The sequence below is a fragment of the Protomyctophum parallelum genome (genome assembly GCF_964188405.1).
Source record: "Protomyctophum parallelum genome assembly, chromosome: 5".
Classification (NCBI taxonomy): domain Eukaryota; kingdom Metazoa; phylum Chordata; class Actinopteri; order Myctophiformes; family Myctophidae; genus Protomyctophum; species Protomyctophum parallelum.
Genome location: NC_139702.1, coordinates 28,960,803 through 28,987,484, shown reverse-complemented (window position 1 = coordinate 28,987,484; position 26,682 = coordinate 28,960,803). Strand labels below are relative to the sequence as shown.

The following is a 26,682-nucleotide window of genomic DNA, read 5'->3' as shown; positions in this document are numbered from 1 at the left end:
TGTCCATATATGGGCATAAAGGGTACAAGGACTGACAGATACAGAGATCTCCATAAATGGGCATAAAAGGGACAAAAGACAGACATATACATTACATATACATATACATATCGGTGGCGGACAGGTGTGAGGGCCGCAATCTTTTTTTTTTTTTTTTTTGTACGATGATAATAGCGCCCCTCACTTCACAGTTCACACAGGTGTGATTTTTCTTTATTGGGTCCAGACCATTGTCTAGATCCACACAACTCCTTTGTGGCTGCCCCTCCATTATCGCATCCTTAGAAAGCACTATGGCAGCCAGGCTCAGGGTTTTTTTTCCCCATTAGCCAATGCTGACTCACGCCTCGGGCTTTTAATCTTGTCTCATCCTTCTGCTCTCTCTGTCCCAGAGCTGGGCCATTATGACTTCAAATGAAGATCACCATTATTATTAACCCTCAATACAGTATTGGGCAACATAACCGAGATGATAATTTTAGCGATTTCCATGCAGCGTACTCTCTTATACGTCCGTGTCAAGTTCTGCTCCTCACCTGCAAGAAGTGGGTGTTGTCCTCCGTCTGTAGGAGCTGACTGATCTCCTGGTCTCTTCTCCTCAGCTCCTCCAGATCCTTCTCCATCATCTCGATGTCCCTCTCGGTGCGCCCGACTACGGCACGCTCCTTGGCCTCCAGCTTGCCTCGCACCTGTGTGGAAGACACACGGTAATAAACGGAGTGCCGAGTAAACTTGGAGCCAGGAATACACTGAAATACTGATTTGTTCAATAATCCTCCACATGCCATATGAAAGAATACGAGACACAGACACGGTCAAGTCTTAGCAGTTGCTAAGACTTGTTGCTCTGGAGTCAGAGAATAAAAAATAAAATAAAAAGTAGTAAAGAGCTGTAGAGACCCTGGTTGCTCAACAAACACTATAGCAATGGTTACAGAATATTGCAATGATTACAGAATATAGAGCTATTATGATCAGTTTGACAAAATTGAAAAATCACTTACAATACCTATTGCATATATATAATGTTATTATCATTTACGCTCCATCTAGGTATAATTATCAGTATCACTATGCTGCGTGTGTGCGTATGTGTGTCTGACCTCTGCCTTGGTCTTTTCCAGCCGTAGTGCCAATTCAGCAAACAAAGCCTCACTGTCCTCCAGCACAGTAGAGGCCTGGACCTAGAACATGGAGAGTTTGATTGATTGAACAGTTTATAGGCCTACAGGCAACATTTAAAAGGCATACACTTCTATGCAAACATATAAAAGGAAATCATCATATACACTGTTAGAAATGAAGGGAAAACATGTACAGTATGGGGGGGGGGGGGGGGGTACTTGAACACTTTTACAGGGGCCAGTTTAGAATTGCAGAATTGCAGTAAGTGCTCTTTGAGAGGTTTTGAAGGAGTCTAGGGATTCACATTTCTTAACGGCTGTTGGTAGGGCATTCCACATTTAGTGGCATAGGAAGAGTGGCGTTCTATTGACTGACCCCAAAAGAGCTTAAGTACAGCATTAGACAGTATTAGATTATTGTCCAGTTGATTTAGCGTTCTGGCATTTCCCAATACAGTACAACTGAGCAGCGCCGGTGACATGACATCATGATGCCAAATGAGCTTAAATCACAGCTGAGTATTAGATTATTGTCCGGTTGATTTAGTGTTCTGGCATTTCCCAATAAATGCAGTACAACTGAGTGGTGGTGACATCATCCAACCATAAATGCACCAAGTAGTCCCTGTGTGTCTGTACGTCTGTAATCCACGTAACTCGAGAACCGTTCGTCCCACTTACTTCAAATTCGACATGCGCGTTCCACACCCCAACAGGGAGTGCAGTGCCCGGTGTCGAGTCGGTCGGACCCACGGTTGACCAGAACCGCCACAAAAGGCCTCTGACCGGGCCAGACTCCATATTGCCACAAAAGGCCTGGGCCAGACTCCATATTTGGGCATGCCTAAATACGGCTTCGTCCCACACATGTTCCACACCACCACAGGGAGTCGGGTCGGACCCACGGTTGTCCAGAACCGCCCCAAAAAGGCCTCTGCCCGGGCTCTGGGTTCCATGGTCTGTGATTACAGACACCCAGCTGCAGATCAAGGGTGTTATTGAGGACATTGCTACTATATTTTATACCACACCAGAGTGTTTGTGTGCAAGGGAACATTTCGCTGGATGAAGTTATGGACTATATTAAAGGATACATAATTAAGGACCAAGGACATTTGTTTAGTCTTTAATGAAAACCTGAACACTCGAAGAGGAGCAACACGATTCTGTGTTTGGGAAATGCCAAGCATGTTATCACCACCAACAGGGGCCCTCAGGGTTGTGTCTTCAGTCCACTCCTCTACACACTATTAGCCCCTCACCCACATCACATACTCTGATGATACTGCCATTCTCGGACTGCTCCATGACAATGATACTGCCATTCTCGGACTGCTCCATGACAATAACTCTATTACGGACTATCAGAACACCATTTCTCATTATACACAGTGGTGCACTGACAACTATCTAAAGTTGAATGTGGACACAAATAACTGGTCATTGAAACAACCCACACTGTCTGGACTTAACCCACTCCTCATTAATGGTAAACTGAACAGAATTCTGTATACAGTATTCGTTGCTGTCGGGAGGAAACCTCATAACTCAATTTTTGATTTTTTTTTTCTGGGATAAATCAGTGCTATTGAACACCCTTTACGTCTGTGTGTTGTTTCGAAAATATTGAACCAATGGAAAGTAGTAAAAAGTGCTTTAGACAAAACCTCTTAACTCCATTGAACCCTCAAAATGTCTGCTAAAGCAACTAACTCCACCACCTCTCCCCCTCTCATGGAAGTAATTGACAATATATAAAGTTACAACACCAACTTTGATGAGGCTGTATTGCTTTGTTTTAAAAATATAAGGTTTTCTTAATTTCCTGAAAAAGAAATATTTTAAATTTCCTGAAAAAATAACATTTTGTAGTTATGAGGTTTCCTCCCGACAGCAGAGATATACAGTATACCATTTTTGTATTGTCTTGGTGTTGTGTTTTTCTGTGATGTGCGTTGTTTTGTCGTGGATGTTTGAACAGACCTGCATGTGAAGAGGAATATCTTTTGGGGCAATAAAGGTTTTTTATTATTATTAAGCTATGCTACAGTAAGAGTTGGGTTGTAACATATATACAGGTTTGCATGAAAATTCATAATGTCATAATGTCTTGACAAAGAGTTTTGACAAGATTTTGGAAAGATAATAATAGCATACAATCTTGGTAATTGATTGGGATGTAACATTACCTAATCAATATTCATTGTATAACACTCGCTCCAATAAAGCATAATGGAATTGGAATCAACAGAGAAACAGAGAGAGAACGACAGACAGAGCGAGAGAGAGGGGGGGGGGGGGGGGGGGGAGTCAAATGGAGAAATAAAAGTAGATCAATTTGACAGAAAATGGGATGCTTTTCAAATTACTTTTGTGTGTGTGTGTGTGTGTGTGTGTGTGTGTGTGTGTGTGTGTGTGTGTGTGAGAGAGAGAGAGAAACAAGCAACATCAATCCATCAATGCAACTATAAATTCATGTACAAAGAACAGCATCCTCACAAGACATGACCATCAAAAATAAACAAAAGGACCAAGCTTACCGTAGTTAAGTCCTCCTGGCTGTGTTTTCATACTTGGTGACTGATTATAAATACTACACTATCACTACTGGGACTAAGGCCAAGTTCGATTAAATTAACCAAAGTTCCTCTGAGGCTATATGCTCTATGTGTCAGAAGTGGGGGAACCTTGGCAGCTGACGTGTGTGTGTGTGTGTGTGTGTGTGTGTGTGTGTGTGTGTGTGTGTGTGTCCTACTTTGAGCGACTCCAGATTCTGTTGAAACTCCTCAAGCTCTCTCTCTCCAACACGGACCCTTCCTTGAACTATTCTTTGAGATTCCTGGAGCTGAACCTGAAATAGACATATATATCACAGACAGTGTGCACTGCATGCCGGGAAAGATGGGGACAGAAAGAGAGAGGGATAAAGCAATAGAGTCAGAGAGACACTAAGAGGGAGACTGCATGCTTTAACCAAAACAATCGCCCCAACGCAGTCGCCCCGGGCGAAAATCCGGCAACCTCGGAGCGGTCTCTAGTAGGTATTCTTAAACGTAACCTTAGTAAACTATGCATAACCCTAAATTTATTTATAATTTTATTCTCAGTAAAACAAATACAAGAATACAAGAAGCGCCATATTGTGAGGTCAGCAAAACAAATCAGGGCGAACGTGTTTTGGGGTGAGCCTTCCGGACAGTTCCGGTTACCCTCTTTCATGCCCAAAACAATTACAGCCACAACCCGAATATAGTTTTATTTGAAGGGTTAACTTCATTAATGAAATTAAACTAAAGCTATACACTATATCGGGCTTACGTAGGTAACCAGAGACAGAGTGGAAGTCATTTTTTTGAATGCAACAATAACAACTTTATCAATATATGTATCAGGATGTGTGTGTGTGTGTGTGTGTGTGTGTGTGTGTGTGTGTGTGTGTGTATTAGGAGCCAGCTAGGATTTCTCCAGCACACTTTCCACACTTATACACATACTGTAAAATAAATAAAACATAAGCAGTGTTGGGCAGTAACTAGTTACTAGTAATATATTACTTTTTCCAGTAACGAGCATTACTTTGCCAAAACAGTAATATTATTCCTATTTACTTTGTAAAAAATAGCACATATTACAGATATTACATTTGTTTTGTTGACTGTTGGCTTGAAAACATTTCATTTAAAAGGGTCTAGATCTAGATTGCAGCTTTATTTTATAGCCTTTTCTGCTGATTGGTGACTTTTCTACTTCAAATTACGTATTCAAAACAATTGGATTCAGTTCTAAAAGGAGCGGACTAAACAGATCGTGTTGTTGTACATCCCTTTTTCCCTCAGGTGGGGGAGGGGGGCGCAAAAGTAATATGTAATATTATTACTCTTGATACCAAGTATAAAGTAATGTAATATTATTACTTTTTCGTAATAAGTAACATATTACTCTCCTAAGTAATATTGCCCAACACTGAACATAAGTGCCCCGTTTATTTATTTAAAAAAAAAACTAAATAACAAGATACTTGCCTAGGGGGCTATATAAACGTAATATGTATGGGGCAGAATATGATGCATTATATTTAAATTAAAGACAATAGGCTACTTGGTTCTGAATGTTGGAAATACTATGGATCAGTGCCAATATAGTTCTGTTAGATGTTACTGTTACATAAAGCAGCACCAAGAGGCCAAGAAGGGGTCAAAAAAGCTTTCCTATAGTAAATAACATAACTTGATCTGTTCTCGTCTATTTCAAGTACAACGCGTGTGACCAGAGTTATTAAACAATACGAAGAGTCCGAAGACACTAAACAAGCCACCTGTCTCCTGGTCCTCTGCGTGTCCCCGGTGTGCAGGTCCTCCTGGTCAGACTCGCACAGCAGACAGTCTCCGCTCCACTCCACCGCCGCCTCCCCGTCGCAGCCACCGCTGGCGACCGGCTCCAGGCCTAGGCGGTGCTGCGCACACAGCCGGTCCGCCAGACACTCCACCGCCGGCACCAGCTTGTGCCGCCGCAGCGTGCCCACCTCCCGGTGCGGCAGGACGTGGAGCTCGCAGAACGAGGCCAGGCAAACGAGGCACGACTTGACCGCCTTCAGCTTGCTCTCGATCGGGCAAAAGTCGCAGGGCACGTCGCCCACTCCGCCCAGGTAGAGCTCGGGCGGCGAGGCGGACGAGCTGACCATCTCGTTCAGCTTGAGTTTGTCCACCACCTCGGCCAGCACGGTGTTCCTCCGCAGCACCGGCCTGGGGCTGAACGTCTCCCGGCACTGCGGGCAGCTCAGCGGCTGGCCCGAGTCCGCCTGGTCCCAGTAGTTGTTGATGCACAGCATGCAGTAGGTGTGACCGCACGGGATGGACACTGGGTCGTTTAGGATGTCCAGGCAGATAGGGCACCTGAACTGGCTCTCGGTTACCGAGATATTCGCTTGGGCCATCTTTTATAGAAGGCCAGTTCAGGTGCTTCTTCTCTCTTTCTTTCTTTCTTTCTTTCTTTCTCCCGCTGACTTTGTTCGTTGTTGTAGCTTCTGGTGGAAAAACCCTGCCTGCCTGCCTGCCTGCCTGCCTGGCTGGCTGTCAGCCTGCCTGTTGTTGCGACGGGGAACGGAGGGTCTTACAGGAATACCCTTTCCTATTTGTCATCCATCATGCTACTGTCAAGTGATCGGGATTCGGGAATGACAATATAACTTCCGACCAATACATTTCAAAATAAAATTTCAATTAAAATATACATTGTAAATGCTTTGTTTATCTGTGATGATATAGAGTATACTAAGGTGATGATCATTGATGTGTGCCCTTTGTAAACGGACTGGCAATTTTACGCAGAGTGCCTACACTTTGAAATTCATGGTAAGCAGGCTGCCATAATTGTCTTTCGGCGCCGAGTTTATCTTCTTCATTCTAAAAACCTAGATTTTCATCAGTTTGTTTTGTTTGTTGTTATTACTTATTTACTTATTAGTATTTTGAAGGCACACACAGTTACACCGGAAATGGTGAGGTAGGCTACGTGTTGTGTTCTGACATCGACGCCCAGCCCAGCCTAGCCCAGAATCGCCGAGCAGAATCATTCCTCCTGGCACGTACAGTAGTCGACGGTGAATGAGTAGATACAATGCCGTACGTATAGGGTCTACAGATGACGCGCGAGCAACAGTTGTTTGGAAACGAAAACATAGAGTCAACCGTAACCGTAAAACGAAGTAAAAAAAAAAAAAAAGTCACCCAAGTAATATTTTAAGTGTAGCCTTATTATTATTATTATTATTATTATTATTATAATAATTTATTATTATAGGCTATACCGTTATCTAATCTAATACATCTAATGTGTAGTGTAGTAGGCCTAGTTGTATCTACTCAACTTTTATTTCAACAGTCTACAATTTTAAATAAACAACACGCACGCGCGCGCCCGCGCACACACACACACACACACACACACACACACACACGCACACACACACACACACACACACACACACACACACACTCACACACACACACACACACACACACACACACACACACACACACGCACGCACACACACACACAAATTAAATCATTGGATCAAAATGTAGTACAATAGCGCCATCTACCATTAAATGCGGTACATGTCCTCAAAAGCGACCAGGGGTCTTCAACGCTTTTTAGGCCATATGGACCCTGAAGGGACCCCCAGTCCCCCACACTATAGCCTACTAGCCTACAGCTACATATTGTATAGCATTGTGTTGCAGAATGCAGATTAAACTTTTCCAATACATTTTATAGAATGCTTCATAGATTTGTTTGACAGCAGCACAAAAATCAGTATTGTGTAATTTAAGGATTTCTTTGTTTGTGTGCATTTTCAGACATTAGCCACTTAAACCGTTAGGTAGGCTACTATATTTTTTATTGATTGAATACTTTATTGACAGTTTGCAGATGTTAGCCTATACAGAGGTAAAGTTTATACCCTGTCATACACATCTGGACTATAGCCTACGTAATTAGATTTACATTACAAGAGGGACTTTAAGCATGAACAATCAAGGACATTTTTCATTACGCTGAAGTTAAAAAAGAGTGTTCCGCAGTCAACATTGTATGCAGGAGATCAGCAAAACATAAAAAACGTTTGGCTGAAATAGAAAATGAAATCTTTTTTGATCTAATGACTCCCCCGCACTCTTAGCTATGAAGATACATGAGCCACTGGGAGAGACTTTATAAAATACTTATCCACCAGGGACCATATAGATTTTAGGCTATATGTCTCACATCACACATACGCACGCATGCACGCACGCACGCACGCACGCACGCACGCACGCACGCACGCACGCACGCACGCACACACACACACACACACACACACACACACACACACACACACACACACACACACACACACACACACACACACACACACACACACACACACACACACACACACACACACACACACACACACACACACACAACTTATGATGTTTGTTCCACCATTGAAGAGCTTTGAACTCTGCAAATATACCTGCGTTTGATGCAGGTCCAACTGGGATGTTCTCTCATGCTAACTTGCCAGTGCTGGTGTAGTGGTGTGTGTGGAGCGTCAATAATAAACAATGCAACGCATACAATGGGAAAAGATAATGGGATTTTTACTCATACAAATTGGTCCATGACTGAGTCACAATGGGTCTGGAGTCCCGACCCTGCAGTGTTTGGGAAACAGTGCACTAGTAGGCCTACATGGGGTGGCTGTATAGCTCAGTGAGGTCACCAGTTTGACCCGTGACTCCACCATCTGTGTCAAAGTGTTCCTGAGCAGTGAGCAAGACACTTAACCTTATAGCCATAAACACTTAACCCCCCACTTAATGCAGTTCCATGGGTGTTATTTGGTGTCCCTCATGCATTCGCATTTAACCTCAAATTGAATGAATTCTCTCCACCTTTATAATGATTAATTTGATTTTTGATCTGTCAATCCATGCCACACCATCCATCTACAGTACATGTGACATGAGATACATGAGTTTTCTTACTTCTATTGATGTGTTATAGGATTGCATTATGAGCGCTTATAACTGTCTGTAATTATACAGTGTTATAAGCCTTTTATAATGCATTTATGCTTGACCTTATTACAACATTCTTCATAATGTGCTGTGGTTATCGCTATATAAATCGTTGAACCTATAGCACATTATTATTACACAGCATCATAAGTAGATTACTATGCATTCTAAGTATGTTTATAAACCATCATAGACATGGGATAAGGTGTAACTTTTATTGCCACCCTCTATGTGGATAGACTAGTGATAGACTAGTGATTCTCAATCGTGCAGGGGTGGATCCCCAGGGGTCATTAAGGAGATTCCACGGGGGCCCCAGCTAAATTATTGATAGTTAGAAACCAAATGGACTCTGAGAGTGTAAAAATGGAAATTGGAATGAAATGGTTGCACACTGTTTAGAATGTACAAGTCGCATCTGTGGCTGAAATTAAAAAGGTTGAGAATTAGAAAATGTGAAACACCAGAATACCCCAGTAATGATTGCATCTTGTAAGTGGTATATAAAACGTACTTGAAGAAACATTAAGCATAATCTCTTATTAATGATCATGTGAAACTCAGGATAACCTAATTCATAAAGATTTCCACTGACTGATGTGGACCCAAATGGCTAAAATGGAACATATCCATCATGTGTCCTATTATGTATTGGATGTTGTTTGAAACTGCTAATGTACTGTAAAAATAAACTGCTAAAATATCTTGTTTGATAAATTACTGATGGGCTCTAGATTAGTCTATTCAAGTATATACTTTCAATATATGTTGTGACACCTATTCTTACATAAAAGATATGTTATGATTCTGTTATTAAAAAATAAGTTACGAGTCCTTTTTCATAGTTTTTCAACATGGATAATAAGACGTTTTCGATGAATGAATTCACTATTTCCAGTATCTCCATATAGGCCTACTGTAGCTCCAATCCCATGCAACAATTGGGTCCCGTCAAATTCATTGCCTGCCTAGGAGGCACACAAACAAAGCCCTGAAAGGGGGTCTGGTCCCTCGGCTCGCCTGGCCCTTTGTTCAAAGTGGGGTTGCAATGTACTTGCTGTACTTAAAAGGGCCCTTTTCAGCTAGGCCGTAAGGCGATCCTGGACCTTTCCTAGCCAGGGTGTGCCCCGGGCATCTCTGGTTTACCTGGGGGACTATGTGGGGCGGATTATGCCGGGGAGGGGTTGAAAGGGGGGAAGCAGAAAGTAGAAGGCAGGTGGTCAGTGGGACAGAGAGAGAGAGAAAGAGAGAGAGAGGGGGGTGGAGCAAGGGATGGAGTAAGGGATGGAAGTATGTAAGGTGAGAACGCTGAGAAAGGACAAATAAACAAAGGTGGTGAAGAGGGTCTGAGGTGAATTAATTGTATCAAGCTCTTTCTTTCTTGTAACAGTCTCTGGAGACTGGAGGATAGAGAAGGTTAGGCAGAAATTGCAGTATGGGAGCACTGGTATGCATAGTGATTAGAAATATTCAATTTGTCTAGCATTGGTTCTCAAACATTTTCATCTCAAGGACCCACAAATGTATTGTAAGATTTGTCATTTCGCTCGCGTCATGATGAGTTGTCGTGAGTTTAGAATTTTTGAATACACCAGAAAATCCAATAGAGCATACAGTGTATAAACACTTCCACTCTTTGGGGACACCCTTGTGTCCTGTTTGGTTCAATTTGTACATTTAATGAGTTAAATTAACATTGCATTTGCTGTGTATACCACCAGGGGTCATTGGGGAGTTTCCAAAAATCGAACCAAACAGGACTGAGGAACTCCACTACAATTATTTGACAACTTCAGTTACTAATTACTATGTAGATTTGGATTATTATTACAAAACATTAACCACTTCCACTATTTGAAAATAGCATATCTACAAGCTCACAACGACTGTGATGTGATGCTGTATAGCCTGTTGAACTTGTGAGCTTGTAGATCTGGTATTTTCCATAGAGTTTTATAAATGTTAAAAGTAAAAAGCCTATACTTTTCCTTTTAAAAGTAGCATACAATAATATATGAAATTCAAATAAAGTAGACACCTCAAAATGTTATTATAGGCTATAGTGTATAGTGAGTAAAATAGGTAGGCTATTGACAATAAATCACACAACTTTTATGTAAATTTCTTCTGCCCATTTTCTACAAATAAAACATATCCGAAAGCGCCAAACGGTCCCTGTTAAACAGTAGTAACACTTCGGCTTTAATCGCAGGTTAAGTGTCGTTTAAAGAGGAAGGAAGAAGGCGGAGTGATTGTTGAGGTTTGGCTTGCAGCCTCTGCTTGAGTGAACAAGTGAGAACCATTCCGCTCCTCCGAAACTCATGTGTCAATGTGACAGTGACAGACCTGTGGGGCCCGTCCATTGGATTGGAGGCTGGAGCCCATAACAACGCGAAATAGAAGACTGGTAAGGATTTTAGGGAGATGAAGATGAGCCACACATTATCAGATGACATACAACAATGACAACAACTGGAGCGAACAGAGAGCACTTGACCTAGACGTTTAGCCTTACATGATCTGACTCTGAGCTTGAGGGGGGGGGGGGGATTGAATTCATAAAGACTATGGCACTGTTGATGACTTGATGTCATAAAGACAGTGAAGGTGGTTGCAAGAACATGACTGGGGCAGTCTGTGTTTGATGTAAATGGGAATACTTCCTAACGTTTTATCATGCGCAAAAGAAGAATATTTCAGACGATCCCCGTTTTTATTTTAGCATTTTGCTTTATCCTTTATGTTGATTTTCAATTACGCGCTGCTCACGGCGTAAACAAAATCGACGCACTTCACAAGCCGTCACCCAATTTGGTGCAACGCTCCATCCAAGAGGCGTATGAAGTAGGCCTACACAAGGAAATATTCACGAGAAACAGGACTCCTGGAAAAGCACACAATGTAGGCCTAACTCCATCATCAACGTTGAAGTTGACTGACATCTTCATTGCGGTGAAAACAACAGGAAGATTTCACAGGACGCGCCTGGCACTCCTCCTGGACACTTGGATCTCTAGAACCAAGACGCACGTGAGTGTCAGTGTCTCGCCGTTTACTGCAATGAGGTAGTCAAAGTGCCCCATGCAGGGCAGGGCATGCATGGTTTTGCTTTTGCTGCCTAATTTTCATTCATTAATTTCATTTCAGTCATTATTCATATCGAAAACGATTCCAACTCGTGCATTTTTAGACCTTTATGTTGTCTGTCTCAAAAGCTCGGTTTACACAAGTTGTAATGGCATGTTTTAATGTCCACCCACCTCCCTTAACTCTTGACTGTAAATGGTATACCAAATGGATAGGGCAGGCCCAGCTCTGGTCCATAGTTCTAATGCCGTTAGCTATTGATTGATTGATTGAAATATTTATTAACAGTTTGCAGAATTACAGTATACATAAAAAAAAACATTGGGTTCACCATAGGGATGTGTGTATTCTCTGTATTCAACACGACCTGAATCAAAGTCTGTGTTTTAGTCACTTAGATAACCATCTGTTAAATCAAACTGTTAACTAAGTGTTAGCTGTTTTCATAAATTACTTGAGGGCTGGGTTAGAGTCTTTGTGGACAAACGCACAATACTGTTTTTGAGTGTGATGATGATTGATTGATGATTGTTTATTTATTTTCGTGTCATGCACACCTTGTGCCCAACCCTCATGGGTTTATAAGACACCGTTTCACATTTGCAATTACAGCATGTTTTACATTACACACATGTGCCTTGGACCTCACATCAGTGCATCATGTGCAGATTAGGCTTGTTTTATAGCTTTGGAAATGACTTACCAGCCCCATGAGGAGCCCCAGAAGTCTTGGATAACTGCTGTAATTATAGGAGCTATTGGCACCTCTCTAGGTCATAAATGACCTTTGTGTTTTATATCACATCCTGTATATATAGTAATAGACAGTCATTCTGTGTTGAAGCGAAATAATATAGTTCCTCTTTTAAAGATGTGAAACCATTACCCTTTTATGGTAAAAAAAAGGAAAGAAAACGAGGGGGGGAAATGTAATGTAATGTAGTGCATTAAATACATTGCTTTTTAGCGAGTTTATTTTCACACACGCACGCACGCACGCACGCACGCACGCACGCACGCACGCACGCACGCACGCACGCACGCACGCACGCACGCACGCACGCACACACACACACACACACACACACACACACACACACACACACACACACACACACACACACACACACACACACACACACACACACACACACACACACACACACACACACACACACACACACACACACACACACACACACACACACACAGGATGTGTGTGTAGACAGGCTGTTGGGGCCCAGGAGGAAGTTGCAGCCGTGGAGCAACAATACCAAAACGGAAACTGATCAGAGAACAGGAAGTTTCAGAGCAGATTGTAGAACAGTCTGAACCTTTACGCTGATACTACGTGGTCACATAATCACTGCTACTGTTTCACTCATACTGGGTTATAGTGGAAAAACCTATAGGGAACAGGGAGAATGAAGGAATCCTGCAGTGCACACTGTCTTCAATTTATTTAGAGTACGTTTTGGACACACACAAATCCAGTTCCAGTTATTATACTGGCCCGGGGACTGAGAAGTCCACTTAAAGAGAAAAAGAGAAAAGACAAGACAAAGAAGACTAGACTAGGAACTCAGTGACAATGTCAGTCAGTCACAACAGGACTGAAGCTGCTAGGGATTTTGTATCCTCTCCAAGCAAACTAGCCTCAAGTAACAGAACTCTGGTAAACGCTGATAAATTATGGCTGAAATTGGTTTTGTGTATTGTATACAGGCCTGAGTGACATTAAAGTGTGGTAAGGTAAATCATGCATAATCCTATATACTGTATATAGGAATACTTGCTGTATATTCTGATCTGAATACAAAATTACACTTTGGTAGAGGCTTTGGTTTGGTTACCTTGCCATGATGTAAAACATCAATGGAGCAATGGAGCAACTATCTTCAATAGTTGCTCCATTGATGTTTTACTCTGCAATTACTTTGCACAGTGAAACAGGTGTCAAAGTCACTCTTTTAGCACATACACAAGAATGTAAGTAAACCAATTCTGCCGATATCTATAACATTGGGGGGTTTATTTAACTCATAGGCCAACAGGGTACAAGCGGTGAAATGTTGGTGTGGCATGTTTCGTAATAGTCTGTGCATACAGTAACTATCACTGTATAATTAAATGGTGCATTTATATAGCGCCTTTATCCAAGGCGCTTTACAGAGATTGTGCATTACATTCACACACACATTCATACACCGATGGCAGCGGAAACCATGCAAGGCACCAACTAGCACATCGGGAGCAATTAGGGGTTCAGTATCTTGCTCAAGGACACTTCGACAGTAACTCTGGGGGAGCCCAGGTTCGAACTGGCAACCTTACGGTTACCATCCAGGCACTCTACCCCTGAGCCACCGCCGCCCACATTTGATACCATCTCTGTCATCAGGGGTCATCACCATGTTGGCTTGCGGTGGACATTTTTGTAGATTTCTTGCCACAGACATACAAAATGAGTATTATCACTTATCAGAAACACAAAGAGGTAGCCCTGAATGACCATAACAGGTCTGTAACACTGAGTGTAAAGTTTTGGTTCCATTTGTACACGCTGAGTTATCGGGGTCCTGGCAAATAAAATGTTTGAGATCCACAAGTACTAGTGCACTCACAGACACATTGATGACACCTGCTGGAGATCGATCAATCTGATCCTATGACTCCCGATGAATACAGAGGAATACATCATAAAAAGAAAAAGATATATATAATAATAATCCAGCCCTTCTGGTCTAATGTTATAGGATTCATAAAAATAACAACTCAACTCTTATTTATTTTCCTAGATTGCGTTTTTTGGTGAAAACAAGCTATATATCCAACTGCTGATTTGCACAGTTAATCTTTCTCCCCCGGATGACAGAAGAGAACCACATCCTCCCAGCTAGACATCTAGTGTTAAAATCTTCTTTGAAAAAAGAATTAATCAATCAATTAATCAATTAAGTCATTAATTAATTCACGGCAGTGATTGGGTTGGGTTAAGAGCACTACAGTAGGCCTAAACTAAAATAGTAGACATTCAAAAGGTTTCTTGAATGTTGTGTTAAAAAATCAGCTGTAACCACTCAGAAATCAATCATCTTAAACACAATTACAACGGCTGGCATTTCTTTTCTCAAGTCTGGATACACTGGTGTCTCTTCAGGTCATTTGTCTCTTGAAACTCTTGTCGTACTGTTTACAGTGCTGTGGTCTTTCTCCAGTGTGGAGATGCAGGTGTGCCTGCAGGTGACATGACCGATTGAACCTCTTGTCACACTGTTGACAGTGGTATGGTTTTTCTCCAGTGTGGAGACGCAAGTGTGTCTTAAGACTAAATACCTGACTGAAACTCTTGTCACACTGTTTACAGTGATATGGTTTCTCTAGTGTGGAGATGCAGGTGTGCTTTCAGATGACCTAACTGACTGAAACTCTTGTCACATTGTTTACAGTAGTAAGGTTTTTCTCCAGTGTGGAGACGCTGGTGTTGCTTCAGATTACCTGACTCGGTGAATCTCTTGTCACACTGTTTACAGTGGTAAGGTTTCTCTCCAGTGTGGATACGCTGGTGTTTCTTCAGATCACTTGACTGACTGAAACTCTTGTCACACTGCTTACAGTGGTATGGTTTTTCTCCAGTGTGGATACGCTGGTGTGACCGCAGATGACTTAACCTACTAAAACTCTTGTCACACTGTTTACAGATGTGGATTTTCTTTCCTGTGTAACTTGGCTGATTTGTCTTTACTTCTCCCGTCAGGGCAAAATGTTTTGTAAACCGTTGATGACTGTTAGATTTTGGTTCATCTGTGTCTCTTTGTTTCTGGCTGGTTACGGAGCAGATTATTTGCTGACCGGCTGCTGAAGGGATCTGTTCATTCCTTGGTGTTTGGCAGTAGATGTAGTTGTTGTGGCTCCTCTCCATGGGTTCATGGAGGAAGGTGGAGGCACGGGCAAATGGATATTCTGAACAGGATACCTGAGTCTGGAAATATTGTGCCTCACTCCTTCCTTCCATCATCAAATGCTGCTATAAATGGACTGTGATGAGAATGAGAGCTCTAGGTTACTCTCTTGTTATCTATATGACTCTCTTCCTCTTAACTCACTTACTCTGAGACTCAGAAAACTCCTTGAGATGCAGTGAAAGTCTAAAGACAATTCATATGTTATGTAGGCTGACCAGGAGCTGAGGTCTGACATCACACACAACATAAACTGTTGCCGTGCAAGTCTGGAAATGCAGATTTGCGCATGCTGTCGAGTTTTGGTCGATTTGCCTACACTATGACATCATCACTAGGACATCATCACTATATGACATCATCACCATGACGGCAGAGATCCACATAGAAGCCATGCATCTATCTGTCCATCTATGAGCAGCTCATCTCAGACACCACTGGGCTGATCGCTGTGAATCCTTAACATAATGTACACGCCCAGCAGGCTCTGTCCCAATAATAGTTTTTTTAAACCCCTCATGGGGACGTTTATTAACAGGCCTCTTCACCTTTTGGTCTATACACACTTACACGCTTTTTTGATCATGACAAAACTGCCCGTTTTCTTTTTCAGTTCCTCCCCAAAAAAGAATGCACTGTATATCGTACAAACTCTATTTCCCCCCGTAGCTTCCTTGTGTCCTGATGGCTGCAACCCACGACTGACACAGCCCTAGGTATAGATAACCCATGGACACATTTATCTGCGTACAGACATATTGATGACTCCTGTCTGTCATACATTCATGATCTTTTCATACAAGTCCCAGCAGTGTTAATTTGGTATAAGACCAGTTAAGACGCCCTGAGGGCGAGAAGCGGCCTCGCATCCGTCTGGGTGACGTCAGACAGCAGACTGCTGGGTGAGCGCTGGCGCTTTGGCATGGGGGTTCAGATCAACATATAGAATGAATTCTGTACTGGCCATATATGGAGCGTGTCTTGAGTGTACAGAGTTTGATGAGGTCAGATCAACATATGGAATGTCAGAACAGGAAGGACGGGTGGGGTAGGATCAACATATGAAATGTCAGAACAGGTCAGCTCCATACTGTATATGGAGATCTAAGGGTTTGAGGTTTGAGGTCAGATGTAGAGTTGCTGGCCGGCTCCATATATGCAGATCTAGGTGATGATCCAGTCTTCTCCATATATGGTTATCCAGTAGAGGGTTTGTCAGATTGACATATGGAGCTTGTCACGAGGCGTGATGTCACGAGGCGTGACCATATAGGGAGGTGTGGGTGACTAACTAACGGAAGGACGGAAGGACAGACGGACGGGAGATGCAGGTTTTCATAGTAAATGCGACAAACTGTCGCAACTAAGACTAAAAGACTAAATGGTGTAATTCAAAAGACTAAATAATTTCTGTCAAAATGAACACTGCATTAGATTTTCAGCTGAAAACAGCAGTGGTTCTTCCAAGCACCGTCTGCTTGATTGGTGGCTGCATGTAGTCAGACCTCAGGTCAGAAATGCAGCACATTCAAGAAGTAAACTTAACACTTGGCCATCACCCAAACCAAACTCAGTCAGTTTGGAGCCAATCAGCATACAGAGTATAGGAGAGATACGCAGGGTGGTAGCATTTAAAGCCCTAACCACACCAGAGGGTCGCCAAGTTGCATTGGTGTGGTTTGTTTTGTTGCAAGGAGTTGCAGCTGGTGTGGTTTGGGCCCTATTAGAGTCCCAGTCAGGGACTGTTGTATCAAAGTGTTGTCAGTAGGGGTCAGTAGTAGACTCCCTGTCCTACTCCCTTGGTCTGAGATTCTTTACTCTCTGTCTGTCCTTATTTTTAGTGTCCCCCTCTATCACAAATAGGCAAAGACATACATACCATTGGTCCGATATCTCAAACCCTTACCCTAACCATAACCTCCCACGGGGCAGCACACCTAAAGCTATAACCTTAACCCTATCCCAACCCTTAACGCACCCCTCACCAACCTTAATCCGGTCGTTTTAATGCACCCCTCACCAACCTTAATCCGGTCGTCTTAACGCACCCCTCACCAACCTTAATCCGGTCGTCTTAACGCACCCCTCACCAACCTTAATAAAGTCGGACCAAATTATGTCTAACCAAAGTATGCCTCCTGAGTGGGGAGGTATAGAGTCTGGAGAGGTGAGTTTTAAGACTACGTACCCCAAATGGGAATATGTAGCCTACTTGAGCTACAAGATCAGATCACAAGGTGTTCCTTGCAGATCGGCTGTTTTTGAAAGGTGTGTGTGTGTGTGTGTGTGTGCGTGTGCATGCGTGCGTGCTTCTGAGAGCCACCCGGGGTGGGGTGAATAGCCTATTTAGTTTAGACGGGTCATTGGTTAGACATGGGTTAAAGTTAGGTTTAGGTGTGCTGCCCCGTGGGAGGTTAGGTTTAGGGTGAGGGTTTGAGATAGGTTGTAGTTGTAGGACTAATTAATGACTGGTCTAACCAATGACTAGTCTAAACCAGAAACTGTCTAAACTAAGTATTTCAACCTACCTGACTCCTCCTGTCCTATTTATTTCCTTACAGACGTTCATTTTCACGGACACAGACGACCTGGACGTCTCATCCAGAGGTAGGCCAGCCATCCTGTTTGATGCATTGCTCCTTGATCAGACAAGTCTCACATATATAGTGTAACAAACCTGCAAAAAGACCCGGCCGTATAACTCTCTTGGCGTGGCTTGTTGCTTGCCTGGTCTACTGAGTTGAAGATCGGGGTTCGATTCCAGCTCAGGGTACTAAACGTTACAATATACTGTATATCCACAATCAGCTCCTTGGTCTTGTCGATGTTGAGCGAGAGGTTGACCTCGACTCTGTAGTCAAGAGTCGTCGTTGTCGACGATTCGGCCTATTACTGTTGTGTCGTATGCGTACTTTGTGATGGTGTTGGAGTCATGTGTGGCTGTGCAGTCATACGTGTACAGAGAGTAGAGGAGAGGGCTCAGCACGCATCCCTGGGGTGCTCCAGTGGTGAGGGTCAGGGGGTCAGATGTGATGCTGCCCATTCTCACCACCTGATGTCGGCTTGACATGAAGTCTTGTATCCATTCGCACATGCTTGTGTGTAGCTCTAGATCTTGGAGCTTTGTGTCAAGTTTTGCTGGAGCAATGGTGTTGAATGCTGAGCTGAGTTCTGCAAAGTAATAGCACGCAAATTAACCTAGCATCTGTCTAAATGACATACTTAAGTGGACGAGTGGTAACTTCTGGTATCTGTCTGTCTGTCTGTCTGTCTGTCTGTCTGTCTGTCTGTCTGTCTGTATTCACTGTGTTATAGTGTATTTATTTATATAATTGCAATTGTGATCATAAAAAGTGTATTCTCTCTCTGTCTGTCTGTCTGTCTCTCTGTCTCTCTCTCTCTCTCTCTCTTCTCTCTCTGTGTCTCGCTCTGTCTCTCTCTGTCTGTCTGTCTGTCTGTCTGTCTGTCTGTCTCTCTCTCTCTGTTCTCTCTGTCTCTCTCCAGGCTATAACATGGTGGTGACAGGCTGTCAGTCAGACCACAGCCAGCAGGCTCTGTCCTGTAAAATGTCAGCCGAGTACGACCACTTCATGGCCTCTGACAAGAGGTGAGACCAACCAGCTGTTCTATGTTGTATAACAACCAAGTCTGTAAATAGTTTAGTTGTGGTGGACTGGTATCCTTGGTTATGGACTAGTATATGTATCACGTGCACGAAAGGAACCCCTGTAGAGTGTATTTAATCCCATGTTCTCATCCGGACCACCAGGTGGCTCTGTCATGTGGATGATGATAACTATGTGAACCCTATGGCCCTGCTCTCACTGCTCTCAGCCTTCCCTGCAAACGGAGACATCTATGTGGGCAAACCCAGCCTGGACCGGCCCATCACCGCCCACGAGCTTCTGGAAGGAAATGAAACGGTAATAAGGGGAACCTCAAAAGATCCTTCCTTCCTTTCCTTCTAACCTTTTTCTCCATCTCTTTCAGGGCAGAATAATCTAAGATATATAGAGTTCAGTAAACCCTCTCTCCTCCCTCTTTCCGACCAACCCTTGCCTCCTCACTCATCCTCGTATCCTCTTGAAACGGAAAACTAATGAATTGGCGAAAACAAACATCACGTATTGTAATCTATTGATCACAATGTAAGGGGCTTTTTGTGTTGTCCTTTTAGCAAACTTTGATTGTACTACATGTACTGTTAATGGTACTTTCAATAAGCATTCAATCAATCAATCAATCAATCAATAAAAGCGTAACCCCCAATCATCAGTTGTGTCATGAACAGTGACTGCACGACATTCAAACCAAATGTATTGTCATCTCGGTTTAATTTCTCTTCAGCAGTTCAGTCAAGCCAACTTGATTGAATTTCATAATTTTTTCATGAATATAAAATGAGAAATGCATTTATTTGGTTTGGCGATGGCACACTAATTCTCCCCGACACCAAATAGGGGCCCTCCAAATCCCTACACAAAAGCAGATTGAAAAGGTGGTAGCTGGGGTGGTGGAGGGTGAGCAACAATCCCTAAGGTCAGCAACAGCATGAGACAACGCAGCAAATAAGCAAATGACTCTGAGCAATGCATACTTACCTGTTTAAGCGGGGCACTCTAGTGAGATGTGTATGTGATAGGTTGAGAATAGAAGTATGCAGCTGACTGTAACAGGACCTTTCTGTTACAGTCAACCTCACCTACACACTTCTATTCTATTCTCTGTGCCTTACTGCTCAGCCCTCCCGGACCTGTTTTGCTGCGCCATTCACTTCCTGGTTTACGGCCTGACAAACTTCCCTATTTCCTCTGAAACTAGCTGCCTCCGCACAGATTGATCATAACGCCAACGTTATGTCCTAATTTCTGACTTCATCATGCATCTTGGTTAGAATATTAAGGCTTCTAAAGATAAATCAGACTTACGCCGGCCAAGTAGTAACCTCCCGGTTTTGGGGAGAAATGGAAGGCGGGGGAGTAAAATCTCCCTCATTTGCGTGGCACTCTAGAGCCTTTCTTCTGAAAAAGTCTCCAGCACCAAGTTGTATGTGTACAGTATTTCTATATTTGTTAGTCTACTCCATGACATGCTGGAGTGGAGTCCAAACGAATTACTTCCAGCTGAGGATAAAAGGCTGTAACAACACAAATACTGTACATTCATGACGGTATAACACATGATTTCATGGCTTTGTCGTGCAGCTAAATAGGAAGGTGGTTCAAATGTTTATTGTGTGCGTGTATGTGTGTGTTTGTGTGTGTGTTGTCTTTCAGAGAGAGGTGCGTTTCTGGTTCGCTACCGGTGGAGCAGGCTTCTGTCTGAGCAGACGTCTGGCACAGAGGATGGATCCCTGGGCTAGGTGAGAAGACAATGACCATGGTTATTATTAGTAGCGTTGTAGTCTACCTAAAGCGAGTCAAAGTCAAGACCAAGTGAGTTCGAGTCCGAGTCAAGACCGTACCGTACTCGAGACTGTACTCGAGACGAGTCAAGTATACAAATGCTAACATGTGACTATTATGTGGTTACACATGCACAATGTGCATACCATATGTTGATTTGATGTTTTATTATATACAGCACGTTTTAAATGTGTTATACAAATGTGCTCTAATAAACAAAGATTGATGGATTTGTTTGCGTGCGTGCGTGCATGTGCGTGTGTGTGTGTGCAGTGGTTCCCGGTTTGAACAGACGTCAGCAGCGATCCGTCTTCCAGACGACTGCACGGTGGGCTTCATAGTGGAGAAGCGTCTGGGAGTGTCCCTGGTCCATTGTCCTCTGTTCCACTCTCACCTGGAGAACCTGCTGCTCATCAGCACCAGCAACGTAGCAGCACAGGTCTGATAACAGAGTTCATTTTGACAGCAAATTCTGATTTGGTCTGATTGTTGTGATGATTATTATGAAAATTACTTGTTTTTCCATTTGTCCCTGCAGGTGACATTGAGCTATGGGATGTTTGAGAACAAGCTGAACAGTATTGAAATGAAGGGGATATTCTCCAGAGAGGAAGACCCGTCCAGGTTAGTACTCACCACCCACCCTTCCAACAAAGATCTAGTCCACTTGCCAGAATGTGAACCCGGACATTATGAGTAGCCTACCCTAAAGTTTTATGTTAGAAATGTTGAGTATGGGTCCCCAGCATTTAGAAACTGCTGGATGCTAACTTGCATAATTATGTTTGGCAATTTTCATAATTAGCATAATAAGCTGGTGTACCGTATTCCCATGGGCCCTAATACTGGACTGCAAATATCTTAGCCCAAAATAGGCGGTCTGCAAGCTCACAATGCATCGCAATGCAACACATTGTGAGCTTGCAAATCAGTTCGTTTTGGTGACTGTTCCGCCCAGAATAGGGATGCTAGGGTTCAAATAAAGACTCCGTACCTGAATTCTCCTGTGCTCTTGTACAGGTTCAAGACTGTCCACTGTATGCTGTACCCTTTCACTAGCTGGTGCCCGTGAAGTGAACAATACACAGAGGACCACAACTCCAATGAGCACTTGAGACAACATGGTGATCCTGTTCAACCGTTCTGGATTTCTTTTGTTTGGAATCAGTAGAAGTTGATACATAGTAAGACACTATCTGTATATGAAGAGCAATTAACATCAATGAAAGATGTGATGAAATGAATGATTTAATGACTGATATTTGGTCTAAGCTGGGCTCATACCACAAGGTAAGAGGAGAGATTTGACATCAGAAATAACCCTACAGACAATCGCGGAGGCGCTCACGTTTTGAGGCTGGAAAGTGACGCACACTACTGCAGTGGAATCCATGCTCGACGGGGTTTTGACACGGAGTCCGCAATGAAAACGAAATAGAAAGAAAACTATTGTACTGGTGCATTGGAGGAAATGCATACATGCATACATGGTTCGTTGTTTTGCTGATCACAGTAATTCTTAATAATAGCTGGTAGTGTCTGCAGCAAAATGATTTTGTGTGTATTTGAAATTATAGAGAAGAGATTATCTTCTCTATAATTTCAAATATTTGCACGATGCAACTTGACTTCAAAATAAGTTAGGATTTTAACACTCCTGTAGTGTGACTGTGAGCACCTGCAGCTTTAGGCCTCACTCACACCTATACATCTAGCATACAACAATGTTGCATGGTAGATGTAAGTGTCATGGCCGCCCCAATGCATTTCCAATGGAAGTCACATGGTTTGAACATTTTTGCCTACAAGCTGGTATGTTGTATGTGTTTCGACTGCCCCCTCCCCCTCATACAACACGTTTGTCTCTTCAAACCACATGACTCCCATTGGAAATGAATTGCGAGCTTGCAACAGTCAACAAGTCTCATGCATCAGCTATACAACATTCTGTTGTGGCAGTGTGAGTGAAGCCTTAGACAATAAATAATGTGCAGGGTTCTAAACAGCCATCAACTGCTTTTTGGGTGTCTTCTATACATCCAACGAGGCATTATTGAGGATTAATAATCAAGGTTAATCACTGGTTAATACACACTGATTTGTCAGTCATAGTATGTTCTTTTTCAGAGATGCTTGCTGTTTATATTCTCTTAATCGACTTACAGTTGGCAGCAGTGATTGATTGAAAGAGTCATCTCTATCTTGCCTTTGTGTCATATGATGTGGTTCTGATTGATGTCTGAACCTCAGTGTGATGTAGCAATTCCCCAACAATGAAAACAGAATTGGACAGTGGTTCTCAAAGTGGGGTCCAGGGACCCCCAGGGGTCTTCCCAGCTAAATTAGTTCATATAGCATCAAAATCAGTTTACAATTTACAATTTAAGCATTTAGCAGACGCTCTTAATCCAGAGCGATTTACATTAAGCAATAACAAAAAAAGCATGGCATATCACACATATATCACATATATAAAAAGTAGTTATCATGAAACATGTGTAAGCTAATAACGTAACAGTGGAGTATCTATATTATGAAACTATATATATAAACTACATTCTATACTATATTATACTAACATAATGTACTATAAAGTGCTATGACAACATAAAATGCAATTATAGTGCTATATGAGTCTGTTTAAAATGCTATCATCCCGACGTTTTTAGTGAAGGTAATTCCAGCTTCCCTGCGTTGGCTGATCTGAGTGCGCGGGAGGGTTTGTAGGGTTCAATCATACTTGTAAGATATGGGGGAGCCATGCCTTTGGTTGCTTTGAATGCCAGCATCAGAGTTTTGTATTCTGTGCGGGCAGCGACCGGGAGCCAATGGAGGGAGCGGAGAAGGGGGGAGACATGTGAGAATTTTGGCTGCTGGAAGACCAAGTGAGCTGCGGCATTTTGGATCAGTTGGAGAGGCGCACATGTGCACATGCCAGAAGGCCAGTAAGGAGGGAGTTACAATAGTCAAGTTTCGACAAGACTGTTGTCTGGAATCTGGATTAGGAGCTGGGCTGACTCCTGGGTGAGGAACGGTCTAATAATTCGTCGTATGTTATAGAGTGTAAACCTACAGGATCGAGTGACAGTTGTGATGTGTGTTTTGAACGAGAGCTGACTGTCCAGGACAACACCAAGGTTCCTGGCTGTCGGGACAGACGTTACCAGGGCGTTGTCTAAGGAGATAGTTAGCTCCCGCGTAGGGCAGGACTTATGGAAGAAGAGAAGCTCAGTCTTGTCTGGGTTCAGCTTAAGGTGGTTGGAAGTCATCCACTGTGAAATGTCAGCCAGGCCATATGCAGTGATGTGCTCTTCCACCTGGGTGACAGAGGTGGGGAAGGATAGAAACCACTTTAAGCACTTTAACCCTATACATTGACTCCTTGAAAATTGAAAACAACATGCCATGAAGCCACATGGCGCGCCGCAGACTAGCTTAGATGAAACATTTTGAATATGTTTGAAGCATTTTCATAAACATCTTGCACAACACATTTAAGGGGTCCATTGACAAATATATATTGATTTGATTTTTAGAGGTAGGGCCTATACTATAGGCCTATACTATAGGCCCTACCAGTGGTTCTCAAAAAAATATGGGGTGCCCAAAAGGTAGATCGCGATCTACCAGTATAACAAAGGCTGTGCAGGTAGATCACAGCATGGCATGGTCCAAAAATATATTTAATTTATATTACTTTTACTTTTGGGAATCTGACACTTGAATTATGGTGACTTGTCAGCTCAAACACACAACGTCAGTAGCATTACAAAGTTACATGCAAAAAAACACCCTACCAATTCCATTTTTCCCTCTATTACAAGTGTCTTTGTGTTATGTCTAGCGACGCTATTCGCCAGTGACGCAACGCTTTTTGACGGGTAGATCTTGTTGAGCTGTTCATTTTGAAAGTGGCTCTCAAGTCAAAAAAGTGTGGGCAGTGGGCACCCCTGATATGAGCATTGGGTGATATCTTAACAAGCAACATTTCAGTCTGCAGACCTGATTCTACAGTATATGCTTGCAAAATGACTAGTACAAATGACTGTGTATACTAACACATGAACAAATGCATTAGGTTCTCCTTTTGCCTTTGTGTTTTAAGTGGACAATTTTTTACTTCTTCATTGGAAGACTAAAGCACTTAAAAAAAAACAAGACAGCACTTTTTATTTTTATTTCTCGATTTGTATAGGTTGCTTAAGCATTGTTATATTTTCAAAATAAAAAAATATGTGACTGTGTGGCAAATCTTGCGTGTTCTGTATTGGTTGTTTTTTGTTTAAAAGTTTAATCTATTTAACATGTGTGTGTGTGTGTGTGTGTGTGTGTATGTGTGTGTGAGAGAGAGAGAGCGTGCTATACCCCTGCAACTGTTAATGTTAAAAATAGTTGCATTAAATTACATTCAAATCATATGATTGTCAATTTGTGTCTGTTGAGCTACTGTGCTACTATGTCTTGTGCGCACGTGCGATCGCGCATGTGCGTTTGTGTGTGTGTGTGTGTGTGTGATCATCTGTCAAGGAAGCAATGGGAAAAAGTTAAAAAAAAGTCTACATAAACATAACCCCTAAACCTGACCTGTCTACTCCTAACCCATCTCAGCTGTGAACTCCGCCACCATCTTAGGTATCACACTGTTGTGAATCACCCTCGTGTAAAGTGAGGGATGCCCATGATGTGGCTGCCAGCCTGCCACATGATGTCACAGGGGGCATGCTGAAAAGTGGGGGCTGCTTAACCCATTTAGGCCTGACGTCAAAATTTAAAAAATGTCTTTTTTCTGAAAAACCTCATGTTTCTATATCAGTGGTGCTCAATATTTCATGTCAAGGACCCCAACAATTATTATGTAATTGGCCTCTGACCCCCATCTGAAAATATGTTGTTCCAATATTTTAGGCCTATAGCCCACCAAATTTCCCAGCTCAGGGGGACAGGGGCATAAAAAACAGAAGGCATATAGATCAAGATAACAAAATATCCATGAAAGAAGCACCTGTTTGCCTTTTCCTATGGTTTCCATAAGGCTTGCACCTACAACGAATAATTGATACATAAAGCATGATGTGTTGATGAAAATAATTGACTTCCATATTATAAAATGTAACTGATTTCTGATTACTGTTAGTCCAGCCCCTGGGGAAAAATCGTTCACTCTGTTCCGGGGGGAGAGCAGAGCAGCTCGCCATTCATTTTCAATGGGAGTCACTGAGATTCACAGAACAGCTCTGCTCCATGGAGTGTGTTCTGCCCTCCTCCCCCCATGGAGCAGAGCTGTTCTGTGAATCTCAGCGACTCCCATTGAAAATGAATTGCGTGCTGCTCTGCCCCCCGTCTCCCCCCGGAACAGATTCAGGTTCCGTCTTAACAGCGTGACTTAGCAGTCAAACTAAAATTCTCGCTCTGGGCGCAGTGGGCGGAAATAGCGCTTAGAGCGGCGACGCTTGGGCGGAGTCAAGACCATAGAGGTCAAGACACGGTGACACACAGGGCACGAGCCAGACTTTTGAAGCCAAAAGGCGACACACTG

General features: G+C 42.8%; 2 protein-coding genes across 5 annotated transcripts in view; one reads left to right on the top strand and one right to left on the bottom strand.

Moving 5' to 3' along the window:
- The window catches only part of LOC310859477 (E3 ubiquitin/ISG15 ligase TRIM25-like), a 289,970-nt gene extending 283,758 nt beyond the window's left edge, over positions 1 to 6,212 (bottom strand). For both annotated transcript variants that reach the window (XR_014569307.1, XM_083766034.1), the window contains exons 1-4: positions 5,440 to 6,212; positions 3,880 to 3,975; positions 1,104 to 1,184; positions 537 to 689 (exon numbers count right to left, since the gene is read on the bottom strand). Coding sequence is in view for 1 of the 2 variants with exons in the window: in XM_083766034.1 (XP_083622160.1) it covers positions 537 to 689; positions 1,104 to 1,184; positions 3,880 to 3,975; positions 5,440 to 6,057 (948 nt within the window). In the remaining variant the exon portion in view is untranslated. The remainder of the gene's footprint in view (positions 1 to 536; positions 690 to 1,103; positions 1,185 to 3,879; positions 3,976 to 5,439) is intronic.
- A 4,804-nt stretch (positions 6,213 to 11,016) lies between these two features.
- On the top strand, positions 11,017 to 25,390 carry mfng (MFNG O-fucosylpeptide 3-beta-N-acetylglucosaminyltransferase). Of its 3 annotated transcripts, none has more exons than XM_083765932.1 (8): positions 11,017 to 11,722; positions 18,303 to 18,348; positions 19,246 to 19,348; positions 19,511 to 19,664; positions 21,018 to 21,103; positions 21,420 to 21,585; positions 21,685 to 21,770; positions 22,206 to 25,390. In XM_083765932.1, the coding sequence occupies exons 1-8, from the start codon at positions 11,369 to 11,371 to the stop codon at positions 22,216 to 22,218; spliced, it is 1,008 nt and encodes a 335-aa protein (XP_083622058.1). In that variant the 5' UTR covers positions 11,017 to 11,368; the 3' UTR covers positions 22,219 to 25,390. The 3 variants fall into 3 exon arrangements, with proteins under 3 accessions (XP_083622058.1, XP_083622057.1, XP_083622059.1); XM_083765931.1 differs by having other exon boundaries at positions 22,167 to 25,390; XM_083765933.1 differs by lacking the exon at positions 18,303 to 18,348 and having other exon boundaries at positions 11,587 to 11,722; positions 22,167 to 25,390.
- The last annotated feature ends 1,292 nt before the right edge of the window (positions 25,391 to 26,682 follow it).

Bases quoted from the DNA above. Each gene is read 5' to 3' on its own strand.
- mfng (XM_083765931.1), top strand. From the start codon at position 11,369: ATGCGCAAAAGAAGAATATTTCAGACGATCCCCGTTTTTATTTTAGCA. The intron at 11,723-18,302 runs GTGAGTGTCAGT...ATTTCCTTACAG, and splicing joins TCTCTAGAACCAAGACGCAC to ACGTTCATTTTCACGGACAC. The intron at 21,586-21,684 runs GTCTGATAACAG...TTGTCCCTGCAG, and splicing joins CCAGCAACGTAGCAGCACAG to GTGACATTGAGCTATGGGAT.